Source organism: Perca fluviatilis, chromosome 19, assembly GCF_010015445.1.
Source record: "Perca fluviatilis chromosome 19, GENO_Pfluv_1.0, whole genome shotgun sequence".
Classification (NCBI taxonomy): domain Eukaryota; kingdom Metazoa; phylum Chordata; class Actinopteri; order Perciformes; family Percidae; genus Perca; species Perca fluviatilis.
Genome location: NC_053130.1, coordinates 15725158 through 15746266, shown reverse-complemented (window position 1 = coordinate 15746266; position 21109 = coordinate 15725158). Strand labels below are relative to the sequence as shown.

Below are 21109 nucleotides of genomic sequence, written 5' to 3'. Positions count from 1 at the left end.
CACCCGCCGGAGCCCATTGGTACAACGTCACGCGCAGAAACTACCCGAGCGAGTAAGGTAAATGAATTACAGATGAGAGGAGGAGGAAAAGGAGAGATAGAAAGCTGATGATGCAGGTTTGGTCTACAACACACAACCTCCCCACTCGAACCACACAGCAGCAGCGGCTACACCTCGGTCAAATAAATCCAACTTCCAGTAGTCTCATCAACTGACGACGAGGAGATGCGTCCGCAAAAGCTTTAATTCGACCCCTTTACATCCTCCTCCTCTTCCTCCTCCTCCTCCCATCTTTAGTGAGGAGCATCCCACACAGTGATTTCACTCCGACGGGCAGGCAGTCAGACGGATTGACACAAGCCAGACACGATGCGTGGATCTCCCCGACATGGGACAGCTGTGGGATTTATAGTGCTGCTGAACGCGCTGCTGCTTGCGACGCAGGCTGCTGAAGGAGTCTTAACGGACCATCTTCTGGTTCAGTTGCACGAGGACGCAAAGGATGAGGCGCACCAACTTGCAACACAACATGGGTTCCAGAGTGCCCGAAAGGTAGGGATGCTCGGATAAAATTGTCACGCATTGCAGGCACTAAAGGTTTATTTTTTTTCTCTCTCTCTTCAGGAAGAAACTTTAATAGACTAAATGTTTTTGTTTTATACAGATTAAAACAATCAGATTAACTGCTACAATAAAATAACCTGTCTGGCAACGTTTCTATCCATTCTCACCATCAGAAATAGTCAAACACTATATGTAGCAACACAAGCAGTCCAGCGGAGAACCTACCGAGAGGCTTCTCAGGGTTTTATTTTGGTTTGACTTCATTACACTTTTGCTTAATTTGATGACATCATTCCTACTCAAATGCAGGCACTGGTTTGTAGGTGGCCCAGTGGCCTATGGCCCTGAAGACTCAAAGCTGCCCAGTCCTAATTCATTTATATTTCCAAACACATCCAATGTCAGTGTCCTATAAAGAAAGATACCCCTTTTTTGTGTTACATTACATCTCTCAACATGAAGTTGAGGTTTGATATAATCCTTAAAAATGTGATAGGCTACATTCCAATCTTTGTACGTTAATGCATTCAATTCAGGATGAGAATCTTGTTAATTTACATTGAATTACTTTGAGTACTTGGTATGTTAAAGAGAGTTACCATTTTAACATGAAATTGTGCGTCATTTATAAAAAGAAAATCTCACATACACAGGTCATGTGTATTTATATTGCATATTGTGACATACATGGCCTTCCGTCCAGACATAGCATTTAACATACCTGAGAAATATGTCTTCTTAAATAGCTTGACAAATGCAGCTCGCATAACCAATGGAAATAATTCCCTGACAGTGTGTGGGGCTTGTCAGATGTCAAAATAAATGTGTGGGTGAAATTGGCCGGAGCCTTAGCCAGTGAGGCGTAGCAGTGAACAGAGTGATGTCTGCGCTGCTCTGAATGGGGATTTTCTTTTCTTTTCTTTTCTGTTTTCTTTTTTTTTTTAAAACAACCTTGTTTCAATCTGATACCTGTGTGGTGGTTGTGAAGCATCACCAGTCCTGTTTGCTAGTTCCTTTCCTTGTACTAGATCACCCCCCCCACACACACACACCATCTACTACCTCCCTGCCTCCCAGATTATGTAATCTGCAGCTATATTTGTCCTAATGGGACATGCATCATTAAACAATGTCTATGTCATTTGAATTATCTTCTATTGTTGCTTAATTAACTAGACAGGGACAAAGAACGAGACACATATGTGAGCACAAAGAGAGGAAAAGAGAGGAAGAGATCTGCCGTCAGCCAATATATATATATATATATATATATATATATATATATATATATATATATATAAAACTTAATTACTAAAAGAGCATTCAATGGATGTGCAACGTTTGTAATTGCAGTTTGCTTCACATGCATGAGCTTGACGATCTATTTTGTAGGCAACAATAGTAGAATTAAAGAGTGGTGGAAGATAAGAATAATCCTTGTCCTTCCATGAGAATTTCATTTTCACGTTAGATCTGACAGGCGCATCTGAAAGCATTTATTTTGAGGATTGACCCGTACTCTGGCTGTTACAAAAGCATAAGGAGGTCTTTAATCTGTGCACAGTGCCGGAGGGAAAGCTCTGGATGATGCATCTCATTTCCCTGCCCTTGTGATTTATTATGGTTCATTCCTGCACTGTTCTCCAGTGTCTTAAAATAGACACTAGATGAAAGCCAGGGAGTCAGCGCTCTTGTTCCCACCTGGAAGATGACCTGCTTTCCTTCTTCTCCATTTATAATCTATTGTATATTTTGTATTTGCAATTCACACACTTTGTGATTGCTGCTTCTGTGTTGCCTCTCATCTCTGCTTCTGCTCCTTATCCATCTACCGCTCTTGTTTTTTTTTTTTACCCAGCTTCCCTTTGGAGAGGGGCTCTTTCACTTCTACCCTCAGGACACTACAAAGAGACGGAGCAAACGCAGCGCCCGTAGCAGACAGCGTCTCCAAAAAGACCGCAGGGTAAGCATACACACACTCACACGTAGATGCACACTGAGGAAAGCACACTGTGTACTTACTGTACGTATGTGCCTAGAAGATCATAGCTCCCCATTCACTTTGCATGACAATGGTTATTTTGATGCTGTAGTGTCCATGTACGAAATTCGTGTTTTAACAATACAGTCAGAAAGTTTCATGTTCCGAGCTTGCAAAAGTCAAAATATTTATTTCCGCTTCTGATATGCAGAAAACACCAAAGGTACACAGAGCAAACAGAGCTCCCCGGGGACAGACCATGACATCAAAAGCCACTAGATAAATACAGCACTGACTGTAATGAGAAGCCAACATCATGAGGATAGACATATTATTCAATATAGCCAGTGAGATGAAATAAGAACATAGTATGACGGTGATATAATTAAAATTCAAAAGCAGGGAGATTCTGTAATGAAGAGATTATTTACTTATCATGCTGATGTTGATGCACATTAATGAAATTTCGAGTATAGAGTGTGAACTGTGTGAGTATTTTCTGTTTTGAAAATGTTGTGGTGTACAGATGATGATGATGTCAGGAGCACTTGTCCCCAGTCAGTGTCGTCCTGTCCTCAGAATGATCATAAAGGACTCCTTTCATTCACCAACCGAACAATTCAAAATAAATATTTTGAATTTGTGAATTTTAATAAATTGTGATTGATGTGTGGAAATCAAGGACAGAAGAACACAATTTGTCATTGTAGATAAATAGATACATACGGTCTGGTACCTATAACTACACTGTGGACATACTGTAATACTATCATTGCTGCAAGATCTTTAGTGCTTTCTGACTTTCTTTCTGTCTGGTCTCAAGAAAACAAAGTGACTGTGTTTTTGCCATCAGGGTAACTCAAAACCCTGTGGAATGGCCCTAATTCAAAATCCAACTCTAAATCACTTACAACAACTACCTTTGACGTGCCTTTTGGTGATAGTTTTGGATTTTCTTTGAATGTGTTTTCTTGTTATGCTCCATTTTTGTATTTTACGATTTGTGTTAATATGCCGTCCTGTGAAGCCTTTGAAAACTTAAATCAATTATCAAAATACTGTAGTTGTATTTTAACTTTCTGCCGATGGACTCATTAATAAATTGACAAATCTACATAATATAAAACACAGATACATGCCGTGTCTCTCTTAAAACATTTCGGCTGCGTGCTGAGCTCGGTGTGTTTGCTCTGTCCACCGTTGGAGGCGTGAAAGTGGAGGTCCTGCTGCAGACAATCAACTAACCTCTCTAATTGCGGTTGTGAGAGGTGCTAATGAAAATAAATGTGAGCCACTCCAACAAGCTAATACAGATAATAAAAGTGAGACAGCATGGACATGGGCAGGTCGACGTTCCAGATGCTGGGTTTTAATCAGATGCTTGACATGCTCAGATGCATATAACAATGCAGTTATTGATTTCTGTACATCTCTGGAATGAATGAGGTCAGCTTGTTTGATTTAATGTTGCCTGTTTATCATTCTGAAGTGTCTTCCTCCCATGTTTCAAGGCAAACGTATCCCAGTTTACACCTGCAGTTTTGTCGAAAAGAAAAGACCTAATTTGTTGCATTTGAACATTTATGCACATTTATGCATTACACACTCATTTACTATACTTGAAACATGTCTAATTGAGCAGCAGTCCTGAATGTATTGTAGAGTGTACTGGATCGATTTCATAGTGTCTCAAAAGCCCTGTTCTTTGTTGGACTCTGATAATGAAGCATGTTGACCCACTTCTGACTGACCCACTAGCTTTTCCTTGTATTCCTCTGCATGTGTCTCTATGCTTCCTTGTCCTCTCTTGTCCTTTTACATCTCATGTCCCACATGGATTTTAAATGATCGTCCCCTCATCCGTACCTTCACCCTATACATCCATCCATCCACGGTTCCTTATTCTCATATTTCTTTTTACATGAGACAAATACATTCAGAATCTATTTAAGGCATACTGGGTAGTACGTTTTAATAAAATAAAGGTGGGCATATAATACATCTTTATGAATGAGCAGAATCCAGCGACTCTAAAAGACACATTCCTGGGAAAGCCTGGAGGAAAATGAAGACAATGAGAAAGGGGAGCGGTGAAGCGTGATACTGGGGCATGGGCTTTATTTGATGTTGTGAGTGGGCAGTACGACATGCTGTCTCAAGGGAAATACCAGCTCTCCTGCCAAGTGATGGAATAAATTGATGATGGATGGAGAAAGAATGTGAATGGTATTATGTGACGACAAATGTAACATGAGGCCACTTCGAAAAGCAAAACATTGGTGAAATTATTTTCACCATTTAATCTTCCATGACAGAAAATAAATATGCAATTATAGTGATTTTATCTTTTCCCAGAAATTACTTGTCATTTAAAGGACTTACTGACGTGTTTACAGATTTACAGTGTGTGTGCCTCCTGACTGCTTAGAGTATGCCATAAAAGAAGGATCTGGATAAATAGGCATAGGCCATTTTAAAAGGCCATCTTAAGTGCTGCTCTGCTCTCTTATCTGTGTCGGTAAATACACCAGACAATGCCTGTTTCTCTCAGTCACACTAAAGTGTATTTGCTAAGGGTACGCACAAGAGAAACATTTAGCCACAGTTTTCAAAATGTAGCATTGATACTGTGGAAAATACGTTTAGTTTTTTTTTTATTGTTAGCATCACTATGTCAGGTATGAAAATAGGATTAAAGGAATTTTTGTTACTGACATGTTTAAGATATATATTTATTTGTAATGTGTTATTTTCTGAAAAGAAAGTCCAGTTTTTAGTCTTTCCAGTGGACATGCACACATAAAGAGACAAAAAGGACCTAAACCTTGAAATGAAATCATTGTCCATGAGACCTTGGTGACAAACAGATGTTAGTAATGCATTTCAAATTGAGAGCTTCACTTCATGCGTGGTTTAGGTATTGCCAGACTCTAATAGATGAAATGACTCGTGCTTCCTTAACTTCTCCTTAACCTCTTCAGTTTTTCCAAATGTGTGAAGGTGCCTATTTGATGAAACCTCACAGGAAATGGGATGCAATTTCAAATTAGAACGTCTGAATTGATTGGCTATACCGTTGATTGCCGTCCTCACAACTACTGAAGGAGATGAAGGCAGTGAAATACTGGGAGTGTATTGTTGGCTTGATTTCTAGCAGAAATGAAAACACAACATCATCGTCAAAGACACCCAATCATTTTGATGCCAGCTGCCAGCCAATCAAGCACCTACATTTCAAGACATTTATCCCCATCATGTATGTCCTCTGTTATTTTCTACTGCTTGATAAATGGCATTGTAGTTGCTTTCAGTGAGCATTCGTTTTTCAAAACACAGCTGTTCATCTGCCTGGGTCTTTGATGATTTAGAGACACACAAGCGTATTTGTGTAATTACGGTGGCTTTTTGTTGAAAATGTACTTGGGGGGGAGGGGAGGGGGGGACTGCATCTCTTGTGTGGCAGATGAGTTTGGGAGCCTTGGCTACAGCTGCAGCCCCTCTGATTAGGAGGAAAAGAATAACCCCTTTGATTTACATGATGTTCTGCCTTCATGGTACAGTAGATCACAGCTGGTTCTGCTGATTTCCTTCGAGGAGCACACGCCGACATCTCACCCATCACAACAAATCCTATTTCTAGTTTTACGTGTGTGTTCCAGGACAGGCACTGTTTTGCACCTGGATTTCATTTTGCTCTCTTTATGATCCTTTTAGAAGATGGTTTTGTGAGATATTTTTATCCTGACCCTGACTTGGCATTTACTTTGCTTTCTTCCCCAGGTAAAGAATGTCTTTGAGCAAGAGGGTTTTAGTCGTCAGAAGCGAGGCTACAGAGATATCAACGATATTGAAGTCAACATGAGTGACCCTCTATTCACCAAACAGTGGTATCTGGTGAGTAATAAGTCAAGCAACTGTCTGCATGCCGCCTGACCTTCAGCACCAACCCACATTCTTGAACTTTAATTACTCAGAGGCCAGGCATATTCCCCACTACTTTCTGAATCAACGTTGTTATTCATTCATTAATTAGCCTTGCCAATACTGTCCATGCCGTCTGATTGCTGCATTCATGCAACCTAGTTTCCTCCCCTCTTGTTTGGCAAGCGTGACTTTTAAGCTTGCCGTCACTCACCTGGCATGTCGTATCGCTGACATTTACTTCCCCTTCTTCTCACCTTCACTCTCCCGCCCTCAAGCAGTCCTTATCCATATCCTACCCTTCCCACACACACACACACACACACACACATCCTCCACATTGACAATTTTTCTAATGGCGGCACACCAGGGTGCCATGAGTCATGGATGTTCTCCATATTGTCTGAGTGATTAGATAAACACAGGCCAGGCAGACGGGACCCCTGGGCTGGATCTTAATGTGGCTGAAGCTTGGCAACTGGGCTACACAGGCAAAGGAGTTACCATTGCAATCATGGACGATGGTGAGTGTAAAGTGCTGTTGTTTCTTATCCTTGAGCACTGTCTGATAACAATCAATTATATTATATTCATCGCTCTGATTTAATTAATTACTTTGTTCACATCTGTTTAATTTACAGTACAATGAATAGTAAGAAAACGTTGCTCTGTGTGTGTTTTACACACCATTAGAGTCATATTAATGTTTGTTGTATTGTATTTGCATCATGTTCTATATGTTGTTTTTGGGTTAAGTGCCCACGACAAATTTCCCACCTTGTGGGACAATAAAGTTAATCTTGATCTTGAGCTTTCCAGAATATGTATGGTGACCACTGATCATTTGTTTTGAAGAATATGTAATTGTTAGGATTGACTTGTCATTCTCTGTTAAGGGTGATTCACTACTGTACATCAAATTGGTATGCAATATAAGACATAGGACCAAGTTTTCTGAAAGCTTCATGCCACTGTGCAATGAAAACCTTGTATCTACAGAATGCCAAAACCTTCCAACATTTCCGTATTTAAGCCTATAATGGAGTGGAATTTTCTCAATGCCTAACGAAGCATTTGATCCTTTCTCACCTTATTGCCTACTTCCTGTATGCTCTCTTGAGGTCACACTATCCTCTGTAAAGCACTCCCTCTTATGCTTAATCCTATCACTAATTAATGTCGAAAATCACATTTACAGGCATCGACTATCTGCATCCAGACCTGGCATCAAATTATGTGAGTACCCCAATGTTATTGAAATTCATACTTTTCTTCATTTTTTTTGAAGTGTTGTTAATAAGTGAAGCAGGGTTCAGGTGGTGGATTTCATGGGCTTTGTGTGGTGTGCCATTGGCAGTGACAGGTGATTTCCACGTTGCCTTCATGGCTGCCGAGTCTCCTTGTATTCCTGGAGGACGCAGAGACAGGCAGACGGCCAGCCAAGCTGTTTAATGTTAATGCACACTGCACTGTGGCAGGCACAATGGCAGGCCGATCTGTCACAAGCAGAGATAATGCCAGGGTAGTTGGCACTGCATAATGTGATGCTCTATCTCCAGAATACTGATAAAACCTTAAAGGACAATATGAATTGCTAAATGGAACAAGGAAATGCAGAAGGCTTAGTTTGATTTGACTATAACATTTGCAGATCCGTCAGTGTGAGTGCATTGTGCTGTCGTCTTGAATCCAGGATGTTCAAATGCAAACCTTCCACAGAAACTACGATGTTGTGAAGGAGTGAGTGCTGTCATGGTGCTTCATTGGGCTCAAAACACCCCCTTTCTTTATTAAGAAATGCCAAGAGTTTGCATACTTATCTCACCTATCACCTAACATATTGAAGAGGTATTAAAGATGACACCAGTGTACAGTGTGCCCTCTGTTTGGCTTTTCCACCACATCTCATGTGCACACTGTGTGATCCTTTTAAATGTGGCTTGCATAAGTGTTACCCGGTGTGCATGTGTCTGTACACTTAACCACTATGTTTGCCTGCCTGTTTCTTGCCTGTGAACACTGATGAGCCTTTTACCCAAAAATAACAATCAGCCTTAGCTGGGGTGATGCAGGAGCACGCTCTACTGGATTGATGGATCACGCTGTGCATAGATCTATAGTGTGTGTATGTGTGAGCGTGTGCAAGAGAGAGACAGACAATGTGTATGTAATACTGTTTTGTTAACCCACCCACAAATACCTCGTACTATCAGCTGACTATAAACAAAAACACAATAAAATGTCATTTTGGGTTATAACGTCTTTCGGACTGATTGATTGTGTGGTTGTGGATATCTGTGTGTGTATATGCATATCTGCTTTGGACAGGCAAATGCTAGTTCAGACGAGGGCGTTTTTATTTTGCCAGATTTCCCATTTGGTGTGATGATCATACTCTAATAGCTCATTAGATTTATTTTGATATGGATAGTTAATTCTGTGATTGTGTGTGTCCTGAGATGAGACATTTTTTACGTGGTAGTTCAATTCTATAGCACATTTACCTGCAAATGCCAATAGTTATGGTACTTTAAATGACTTTTGCATAAATACATACAGATTCTAGTATTATGCTGCTAAGTGATATAATAAATAAAAAAAGTGATGTTTATTTCCAACCTTTAACAGTATTTAATATTAGATAGGAGTAGCGGTGAACATCACTGATGTAAATAAAAAGGAGAGAAACAGTCTATTTATAATACAAATATGATGTCGAGTTTGACCTAATTCCTGCAACGAAGCTTATGCAGTCACTCTTTTTACCTTTAAGATTGCCAGCACCTGATCAATGCTGGTATTGTGTTTGGCTACGGCAGTATTTGGAGGAATTCTAGGTAACGGCAGCATCGATCAGTAGATGACAGGGTTTTTTGTGTCTCAAAGAGAATTGTGCTGAAAGAGCTGAGGTGTGCTGTTGGGTTTTGTGTCCCTTCTGTGGAATATGTTGTTGCAAGTGTTTCTACACCCTGCTGGGAAGTTACCATGACAACATGTTATGATGTCACATTACCATGAAGTTGATCTAAAATGTTGCCTTTGTTTGAATGTGTATGAGAGATGGAGAGAGGGAGTAAAAGAGAGAAAAAGCGAGAGTGTCTCTAAAATTACCTTGAGAAGATGAGTGACGCTGTGAAACGGCAATAAGTGATGTTCACGACCATTTTTTTCAAGAATAGACGGACAGTATCTGTCTTCCCTTTAAGCCTGGACCTTGTGAAATAGTTTATTTCGTCTTTGACTTTAAAGCATCTTGCTAAAGGACTTTCAAGAACGGTCCCATTATACAGCAATCCTGCACCCGCTCTCCTAGATCATAGATTAGGTTATCAGCACCAAATGGACTATTGAAATCAACCATGGTAACATGATAAATGGCCCTAAAAGAGATACATAAGGATGTTTTGTTTGTGCCTAGTCCTCTTCATTATATGCATTACATGTAGTAATAAATCACGAATAAAACACATCCAAAACAAAATGACTTTGGATTAAAAAACATTTGCCTTTTTACTGGTGGAAGAAGCACTCAGATCCTTTACTCAAGTAAAAGTATCAGTACAACAATGTAAACATACTCAATTTCACGTAAAAATCCTAAATTCAAAATCCTACTTAAAGGAATATGCCGACTTATTGGGACTTTAGCTTAGTCACTGTAACCCCCAGAGTTAGATAAGTCCATACATACCCTTCTCATCTCCGTGCGTGTTGTAACGCTGTCCGACGGCCCTACCGGTAGCTTAGCCTAGCACAGATCCTGGAGGTAATAGGTTCCAACTAGCCTACTGCTCTGAATAAGTGACAAAATAACACCAACATGTTCCCATTTACATGTTGTGATTTGTATAGTCACAGGGTGTACAAATAACAAGGTCACATGAGACACAGCCATCTTCTAACCGTATATAAACTGGGAACTATATTCTCAGAAAGGCAAAGCAATGCTACTTCTGCTACTTGGGCGGAGTGATATGCTTGCAGCACCTGAGAAACCCAGAGCAGAGAGCAGCAATGCTTCGCCAGTAAAATGCTACTTGCTTCAATGCAATCTGTATTATGTCATATGACATGATACAGATTGTATTGAAGCAAGTAGCATTTTACTGTTGTAGCTGGAGCTAGTTTGAACTACTTTATATAGATAGACTCATAGACATCAAGTTACTTCTTTTACATAAGGGTCACAAGCCAAAAGGGTTTGGAACCACCAGTATAATCTATATATTCTTTAACACATCACATGTTTTATGTAAAACCTAAATCTGAAAATGAACCAGTAACTCCAAAATTCAGTAAATGTAGTGGAGTAAAATGAACAATATTGTGGACAAAATAAGTGGCAGAAACTGGAAATATTTAAGTAAAGTACAATCATTCAAAATTACATTCAAAATGCTAATACGGCACTTAGTTAATTCCCATAGATTCCATTCCAAAACTTTATCTATGTTTAGAAATACAGGGCATACTGGCCTCCACAACTGCAGCTTAGAGTCATTGCCTTCTGCTATCATTTGCTCCGAGGACGGTGAACAGACGTGGGTTGCCGGGGAAAGGTGAGGTGGCTGAGACTTGGTACAATCCATTATTCTGACCCTGGTTGCTCACAGGACACCAGAGGAAGACCAGAGTCTGATTGATAGCAGAAGATATGAGCTTGAGAAGCACAGAAAGTGATTCATGGACATGCCCCTGTGTTATTTATTACCAGGGCTCAGCACTTTTTCGCTCCATTTAATGAAAAAAAAATAACACTCCTGACGTGAGTGAGCACAAAGCCTGTTTGGGAGCAACATGTTCTTCCTTCACAAGTGTTCTCACTGTGAATAATAACATTGTCAAGCCAATTCTTAAACCTTTCACATTTCTAACCAGCTTCACCGCTGGTGTTGTGCCACCTGTTAAAAATATATTAGTTTTTTATTGTACCTTTGACATCTACATATCTAACATAAAGAAAAAAGACAAAAGAAAAGAAGAAGTAATCACAAATGAGATACATTAAGATGACATTTACCCTTGTATTTATCATCACATCTCCTTAAACAATCACAAAGGTATGAACCTCTCTGGACCGTAAGTGTTGCTACTTTCCTCTAGTCACCTGCTCCACATCGTGATAATTACGGCGTTTCTCCATTGGGTCAGTAAGCTTTTGCCGTTTTGCTTCCTCTTTGTCGCTGACTGAGTCATCTCCTCTAAATGTCAGCCAGCAGAGCTGTCAGGCCAGAGTGTGGAAACTGCCCCAAAGATTGATCTGATCTGTTCAGTTCTATTGCTCATGAACACGACTGTGACTTCCCCATACTCATGACCACACAAAGCACCTGTTACTGGGTTACAGAGCAAAACAGATACCACTCCAAGTGACATGACATGCAATAGCTTGAATGAGCTTTGGAAGAGTGTTAAAATAAAGAGCAATAAGTGTGAGACTTTCCCTCAGATCTTGAATCCAACAATGTGTGTGTTTGTGTTTGATCTTCAGACATGGATAATCTGGTAATTATGTTGACTACATAAATGTCTCTCCGGCAGATGTGTCTCCTGCGTCTTGTTTCTCCTGCTTTTCCGATTCTGTTCGCTCTGATCCTATTACTTTTGGCCATGTGGAATTAAATGCTGGCAGTGATTGGGCCATTATTTTCTCAGCTTGAAATCCCCGCTGTGACCACACATTATTCTGGTATCGCCAGTCAACTTCTCTAACAGTTTGAACAAAACACTTAACATTGCAACCTTCATTTATTACAGGTCTGTTGTATAAAAGAAATAGTTTGACGTTTTGCAAAATATGCTTAGTCACTTTCTATCTCAGAGTTATAGGAGGAGATTGATACCACTCTTATGTCTGTATGGTAAATTATGAAGCAACCACTAGCATCCAGTTAACTTAGCTTAGCATAAAAACTGGAAACAGGGGGACCACCACCTCTAAAACTCACTAATTCCCATGTTATATCTTATTTGTTTTTCTTGGAAGCAACATTTTTTCACTTCAGTTTTTGTACAGATCTGAGGTCTAAGGGCATTTTCACATAACTGATCCCCATGTGTGTGTCAAAACATCAAACTGTTCAGAACAAACTCAGCTTTCCGTATAGTGAGACCCAAATCTGTCCCAAAGCCATGTGTAAAGAGATAATTTGGCGCTAAAGCTGAAATGTTGATTTTGGCTTTTTGAAATTCCTCAAATCTCTTTTGAAAACAAACCTTAATTTATGATGTGTTGTACAAATTGTTTCTGTGCTTGAAATGAGTTTACCAAAGTCTTTAGGATATATAAGATTCAAATAGTAAATACATGTCTGAAGTGAAATTTTGTAATATATCGCTTTTTGAGCGGGAGTTTTGTCAAACACCGTTTGGATGTGCCGGTGTGGGTTTTAAACAAACATGTTGGTAGGAGCCTTTGGCAGAGACCGGCTAGCTGCTCCCTCTGTTTCCCGCCTTCATGCTAAGTTAAGCTAGGCTAAGCTAAGAAATGGGAAACAGGGCTCGCTATAGCTTCATATTTACTGTACATAAATGAGAGTATTATTGATCTTCCCATCTAATTCTTGGCAAAAAAGTGAATAGTCTAATAAGTGAATTTCACAAAATGTCAAACTATTCCATTAAATTGTGTTAGTTCTTAGCCTGACTTTACCAAACCAAATTGCAAATGCAAATTAGTCTGTTCATTCTCGATTTCCAAGAAGAGTTATCAATGGGTTATTAGCATGCCGCTCGGTGTAGATGGCCAATCACAACACAGTAGTACGAGCCAATCACATTAGGACCAGTGTTGGTCATCTTACTTTAAAAAAGTAATTAGTTACAGTTACAAATTACTTCTCCCAAAAAGTAATTGAGTTAGTAACTCAGTTACCACATTGTAAAAGTAATTAGTTACTCAGCAAAGTAACTGTGACATTATTTTTTATGTTCTATAACGCTATTACGTTCTATAACATCTTTAACGTCAAAGATGTTTATATTAACTGATTTAAGAATAAAAACACTATACAGTATTTTAGAACATTTGGTATGTATTTGAACTCAATAGATTGCAACCTGCCATATGATATGCATAGAAATAAAAACATGTAAAAAATAAATATTGAAAATAAAATTCAAGTGCAAAATTGAGACACACAAATGTAAACTTGGGGAAAAAAAACGGAAAATCTGGCCATTAAGTAGTGCAAATCTCTGTAACTGTATATTAGGCATATTGCACAATAAACAGAGCACTATCCAACTCTTAAATATTCAGTACAGTAACAAAATTAAATATTGAAAATGAATAATGTTCACACACTAGCTACATTTGGGCTTGGGGTTGGGTTAGCAGCAGCAACAAGTGTCGTGTTGATGTGAAGTGCTTCATAAGATTTGAGTTGCTTGAGGCAGACGTGGATAAAGTCTTTTTTTCCTGGGCATAGCGTGCATGTTACATAAACATTCTTGCCTTTAATTTCAATGAGCGAGAAGTAGTGCCGGTACTTCCAGTTTGAGAACGCTACCTTTGAATTTCCTTGGCTCGTCGCCGTTGTTGCTGTCTTGTGTTTAGTGGTTGTCAGAGCGTGCAGTGAGACAGCGTGAGCAGGGCATCCGCCCACCCAGCCAATCATCATCGCATTTGCAACGGTGTCATCATCCCCACCCCTGTTCTCTCCAGGCAGCTGGTGTGTAGCCAAAGCCTGACACCTCACACTTCATTGAACCAAATTGTAGTAACACACCACTTTACATTCTCAGCAACGATAACGGCGTTGCAACGATGGGAAAAGTAATTAATTAGATTACTCCGTTACTGAAAAAATAACGCCGTTAGTAACGCCGTTATACTTAAACGCCGTTACTCCCAACACTGATTAGGACAGGACTTGGCGCAAAGTGGGTGGGAAAAACACCTGAAGATGGAAAAATATAAACAGACTACAGCCTACAGAGATGCTGGTATATGAGTTTATGAGTTGGTATATTAAACTTTTGTCAAATCCTGTTGGAAGTAAGGTAAACACATATTTCTTCTCAAGAAAAGCTTTAAGTGCAGTTGATTCTTCTTTTAGTAAAAGTATACCATCCAGTTTGTTCAATGATTACTGTTTTTATCACATAAGGCAATAGGCATAATGTAAGGCAACCTTGGGTGTCCTGAATGGCTCCCTAAAATAAAACTATTTATAGTATAAGTATAGTATAATAATAATAATAATAATAATAATAATAATAATAATAATAATAATAATAATGATACTCATGGCTTCAACAGAAAGTTCCAAATCAGCTGCAGACATGTTGTTTTCTTGTTGTTGTTTTTCTGGTTGTTTTTGAAAATGCCTTAACGGTGGTTCTCAAACACGCCCCATATTAAAGAAATGGTTGTGACTGACCGCTGGAAATCTGTCCACAGAGGAGGGGGACCAGACGCATCTTCCAGAGCAAATTAAACCTGAGCTAGCAGATTTGTCTGTTTCCCAGGCAAATTTGTTATATGTACGTGCACCTAATAAAGTATAGATATCAGTATTTCACACTAGGAAGCCATGTTTTGGGAAAACCATCCAGATGACAAAGCAGGCAGTGATAAGGTCAGCACTTCACCATGAAATGCTCCTCTCTGCTTTCTCTCGATGTTGTTTTTGTAAATGCATCCATTTGGTCCTTTCAGAATGCCGATGCCAGCTATGACTTCAGCAGCAATGACCCGTTCCCATTTCCACGCTACACAGACGACTGGTTCAACAGGTAAAGCTCATCCAGGCGACCACTGTTTATATACACATACTGTGTCATACTGTTTTTGTGCATGTGTGTACTCTCCCTGTAATCAGGCAGCCCTCCTCTATTGATTTTATCTTCACATAGTTCCATTAGGACATAATGGTGCAGTATAAACAGAGCTGTTGTTCAACACAACACAAAAGAAAACATAATACCTTTTTTTACCCATTCACTTGGTATAAGGTAGATAAAGGAGGACGAGCACAAGTCTAGTCTCCTCTCAGGGCTGTAGTGTTCACAGACCTTCTGTCTGATAGCCTTATCTGCCTCCCATCTCCCAATCACACCAGGTGATCCACTGCCACTGCAACACATGTCCAAGAGAAGAACAAAGAGGAATATATTCTTTCTCCGCCTCTACTCCTCCACCGTGCCTCCATCTGCTCAGATGTATCAGTTTCGGTTTGCCAGTGTAGCAGTTGCTGACTGTCGGGCACAACTCGCTGGCTAATCAGCTGGTTGTTATAAATAGCTGCCTGTCTGTAGCAAAGCATGCTGGGTGAGAGGGGTTGACTCTCTGCAGTGTCCCTTTGGGAAGCGGAGGGAGGGAGGGAGGGATGGATATATATACACACACATCACATGGTGCACACAAAACGTTGATATGTGCAAACCTAATCAGTCGGACTCAGATAAATGATGGCTAAATGGATGGATAAATCTCATTGCCTCTCCATGAGCTAATGATCTACAGGTCAGAGTGTTTATGCTAATTTAAAATAATAATTTATGGCTAAGGAAATGAAAATGCTAAACCTCTTTTATTAACAATTTCCTCCTTCTAGTCTGGCCCAAAGTCAACAAAAGCAGAAATGTTATCTAATCTGGGAAATCTTATCTCAAACTTAACCCATAACATATCCTTAATAAATTCATCAAATTCATGCAAATCCTCTTAAGTACATTCTCTGCTTTTTGCTATCACCAGTCACGGCACTCGATGTGCTGGAGAGGTGTCTGCGGCAGCCAACAACAACATCTGCGGTGTGGGAGTCGCCTACAACTCCAAGGTGGCAGGTGTGTGTCATATTTAAGATGCATTTTTGACAGCAAGACAATGAGCAGTCAGCAATGTTTGCAAATAAAATTTCTGATAATGGTATGATAGAAGGATCAAAAGATATTATGAGGGTGATTCACTCTGTATGCATCATGTATAAAATATATTTTTTTGTGGAAAAACGTTGCATTGTTTTTTTGTTGGAGCATGTATGAAGGGTATACCTCTACTTATTGAATTACTGCAAATGACCCACAGAGGTCAGCTAGAGTCCACATAGCAACAGAACACCATTATCCAGCTCATGTTTCAGTTTTATATAGATTTTTCTTGAAATTTACTTACTTGAGTAAGACAGAAGAAATATGAAAATTAGTATTGACTGCTTAATTTGTGTGCTGCTATGAAGCTGACATCACTTTCTAGCTATTGTTATGGTTTCAATGCTTTACTTGTATTGCTGTCTTGACATTCTAGATATTGTAAACTTAACCAGCTGAAAATGAATTCATAAATCACCCATTTATAGCTACCTAACTCCACTGTGTTCTGGCAGCAGTATGGTAAACCGTAAAATAAGATGTCAGAATTTTAATGTTAGAGTCATATGGAGATGCTGCTCTTTCAGGTATAAGGATGCTGGACCAGCCCTTTATGACTGACATCATTGAGGCATCATCCATCAGCCACATGCCCCAGGTTATTGACATCTACAGCGCCAGCTGGGGACCAACTGATGACGGAAAGACGGTGGATGGACCACGTGAGCTCACACTGCAGGCTATGGCTGACGGTGTCAACAAGGTAGGGCAACGTTACACCTGCTGTGCAGAGGGTTTCAGATTAATAAGCCAAAAAGTGCAGTGCAATGCAAGTGTAATGATCTTTGCTACATGTATCAAGCCACCCTTTACAAAGTCTGTTTAATTTGCTTCCGTAGATTCTTAGCCTTGTTTATTCTTTTCGTTTGACTGATATCTGTAAACCAAATTGGCCCGTGGGGACAGTAGAGCAGTACTCGACTGTACACTACAAATATAAAGATGAAAAGGTTGGGGCGGCCTCTAGCTCACCCAGTAAGAGCATTCGCCCCATGTTGGCTGAGTCCTGCAGTGGCGCGGGTTCAAATCCAACCTGCTGCCCTTTGCTTCGTGTCATCCCCCATCTCTCTCCCCCTTTTCTGTCTATCCACTGTCACTGTACAATAAAGGGAAAAGCCCCAAAAAATAATCTAAAAAAAAAAGATGAAAAGGTTTTCACACCGAGGTTGCTCTGTGCTCTGTGTTGATACTGATCTTACAAACAGCCATTTTAAAGGCAAAGGATGCAATTGGGCAGTCATCATAGCATCCCTAATGTGTGATACTACTTAAAGCTCCACAAGAATACTTTGCTTATTAATAACCCATTGCCACCAAAAACATTACATTACATTACATGTTATTTAGTTGACGCTTTTATCCAAAGCTACTTACAATTAAGTGCGTTCAACCTTGAAGGTGCAAACTCCAGACAACAAGTAGTAAGTGCAAGTACATTAGCTTTAAAGCTGCTGTAGGTAAGATTGTGAAGATCCAGGACATTGCCAACAAATTTGAACATCGACAACTTCTCAGTCCCTCCCCCCTTTCTGCTGCAGCCCAAACCGTCTCCTAAGCCCCTCCCACACAAGGGAGTTTGACAGAACTGCCGGCCGGCATGTCAGACAGACAACATTTTCAATAACTAAACACTAACACAATGTTTACTCACCAACCGTAAAACGATGCTAACTAGCAGGCTACCGTTAGCCATTTCAGCATCATATCAGACCGACCACTGTGCAAACGTTACTATTATCCTCACCAACATAGCTTTGTGGACTTTTGACTACTAATAACCAAGTGAAAGATAAATCATTTATGGTAATTATGTTACCTGTCGAGAAGAAATGTGGCCACATCTGCATCGTTCTTCAGATCTTAAAAATCCCGGAGCTCACGCCACTTCTGAAAAGCCACTCCAATATTCACCGGAGTTTAGGGAAACCTTTCTGCAGCTCGTGCGCAGGGAGGGGGGAGGGGAGAACGCTCTTATATGCGTGTGCGTGCATGAGCAGTGATTGACAGGCAGATAGACCACCCCTGTGGCCCTGATTGGAGAAAATCAACTGGGAGCGGTGGAATTTTGCCAATCGCACACAGGCTGTACAGGCTGTAGGTGGTGCCAGAGGAGCTGGATTTTTTTTATATTACATAATTCATGTAGTTCTACTGGAACATAGGGTCAGTTTCAGCAAATATGACAGAAAGTTAGTTTTATAAGACTTACCTACTGCATCTTTAAAATAGGTAGTTTCAGGGCTTATTGAGCTGATTAGGCATTCTGGTCTTGCTCAAGGACACTTCAGCAAGGTTAAATCTCTCCAAGGCCTGCCAATGGGGGCTTAAATGTAGGCCTTCTGGTTAACGAGCAGTCTTCTTTCACACACACACACACACACACACACACACACACACACACACACACACACACACACACACACCACACACACCACACACACACACACAGACACACACACACACACACACAGAGGTGCCATGCTAACAATGCCATTGCCAATTACTTGCTTGATTAATCATCATGCACTGTGTGCAGGTGTGGGTTGCTTTGAAATGACCCGTCTCAGGCAGGGTAGCTGAGTAGTGCAAAGCTGACTGTAATCTCTGATCATGTCAACACAACTAGTCAAGCAGAAACTCTGCAATCTCAATCTGTCTCTTAGATTCTTAACGATCAACTATATAAGCTACTGTGTAGGCTGAACACGATGTTCTGTGAGTTCTAATGTACAGAAGGTATTATATATGCTCCATTGCAAAAAGGAGATACAGAAAGGACACAACATGCTTCAATCTTTTCATGCCTTGACTACTGTAACTAAAAATACATATAATAACTCTGATATGTTAAGAATGCTGCAGCAAGCAAGGCTTTTAGTCAAACTAAGAGATAGGACCATATATGCTTGTGTGTCTCTATTTGTTGCCTGTTCTTGTAAATTCAATTTCAAGATTTCATTGACTATGTTTGGAGTATGCATAACTACAACCATGTCAATTATATTTCCCAATTCAGAATTTTTCCAATGGGGTGTTCCTTTATCCTGGTTAAAAATTAAAGATGGTCAGGTTTTTGCCATCAGCTACGGAATGATCTGGGAAACTCTGGAAATAGGTTTATTTCAATACTCAGGAGACTGTGGACCTGTTTAGAACTGAGTGTTCTGTCTAATGCTTGAATTCTACGTTTTGTGTGAATACTTGATTGATTGTATTGTATGGAGCAGTTTTTCGTTCTTCTTCCTTTCTGGTCCACCAATTTTTCCCAGATCTTTCACTCTTCCACACGAATGAAACTACCCTCCAAAAAAAACAATAAACCCTACAAACCACCCAACATACACATATAAACACAGTAGCTTCAACTCACTATATTGATCTTATGTACATCCACCACCTGATGACCTGAGAGGTCTGATTGGATTGTAGTCAGTGAGCATGTCAGAGATGTACTGGGAAACCCAATTATTAAGCGCTTTAAATATTATAAGTAATTGAAGCACAGGAATAATATGTTCAGCTTTGCATGTATGGGTAAGGATTTGATTGATTGATTGTTTTCGAAATTACGTCTTTGAGACCTCAATCTATTTGCTACAAATTCCCCTCTGATCATTTTGACATGTTTTCAGTTGCTTTATCTGTAGCTATATCATTCTTATTTGTTCATATGGATTATGTGCATAATTAGTAAACTGGCACACACTGACACATACTGCATAGTTACAGTCAGGTGAAATACCTAAATTTCCAATTCTCATTTCACACCTGTAAGTCCCACTTTAAGTAAGCATACCTATAAGCATAACTATGATGACAATATTGTTTAAGGGGCGCGGAGGAAAAGGCAGCATCTACGTGTGGGCATCAGGAGATGGTGGTAGCTATGACGACTGCAACTGCGACGGTTATGCCTCGAGCATGTGGACAATCTCCATCAACTCAGCCATCAATGATGGACGCACCGCCCTGTACGATGAGAGCTGCTCTTCCACCCTGGCATCCACGTTCAGCAATGGACGCAAGAGGAACCCAGAGGCTGGCGTTGTGAGTGTGTTTAAGGACATATATGTTTCATATGAGTGAAAAAAGAAATCATCTTCAATGTTTGTTGTAAAGTTTATCAAATGTTTTTTTAACATTCCATGGTGCGTGCACTTTTAGCATTCAAAGACGACTCAATACTTGTTCCTTCCATTTATGTCTTTCAAAGATATCTCCTTATTCATAGACTGAACTGTGAATAGCTTTTTTTCAGGCAATGTATCCTAGGCCTGTCAGAAGATTGGATGAGACCAGGGGTAAAGCCTAAGAAGCTGTTGTGCTATAATTGCTTGCTGGTTGTGAAAAATGGAGGTTGAGGTGGAGGAATAGCTCTTTTGTGATTACCTTCCTGGACATCCAGATGCATCATTTTCCTGTAGATGCTCAGAGCAGTAAAAATGTGGATGTTGTATTAAAAGAAATTTTTTTATGGACTCCTCTTCTATTAGTTCTTATTGAGGGCAACCATCAGCAAAAAGTTCATTTCCACCAAGGTGCCTTAGTGCAAACAAGTGAGACACCAAAGGCAATCCAGTGACTGACCTTAGCATCCACACAAATGGGCTATAACTGTAACTGGATCATTGCTGTTTGAACATTTACGTAGATAATTCTGTCACATGTGGGTGATTGTTGAAATAATGAATGGATGAGTCACTAGAATCAGAGAGACACAGAGAGCATGCTATCTTTGAAAAGAGAGAAAGCTGAAGCATGGCAGGT

At 40.0% G+C, this 21109-nt stretch overlaps 1 protein-coding gene across 1 annotated transcript in view; it reads left to right on the top strand.

The window, feature by feature from the left end:
• Positions 1 to 369: 369 nt before the first annotated feature.
• pcsk2 (proprotein convertase subtilisin/kexin type 2) overlaps positions 370 to 21109 on the top strand; it is a 58724-nt gene continuing 37984 nt past the window's right edge. The window contains exons 1-9 of the mRNA XM_039783235.1: positions 370 to 552; positions 2423 to 2527; positions 6326 to 6439; positions 6882 to 6990; positions 7665 to 7702; positions 15129 to 15205; positions 16170 to 16258; positions 16870 to 17045; positions 20174 to 20389. Coding sequence (XP_039639169.1) covers positions 370 to 552; positions 2423 to 2527; positions 6326 to 6439; positions 6882 to 6990; positions 7665 to 7702; positions 15129 to 15205; positions 16170 to 16258; positions 16870 to 17045; positions 20174 to 20389 — 1107 coding nt within the window. The remainder of the gene's footprint in view (positions 553 to 2422; positions 2528 to 6325; positions 6440 to 6881; positions 6991 to 7664; positions 7703 to 15128; positions 15206 to 16169; positions 16259 to 16869; positions 17046 to 20173; positions 20390 to 21109) is intronic.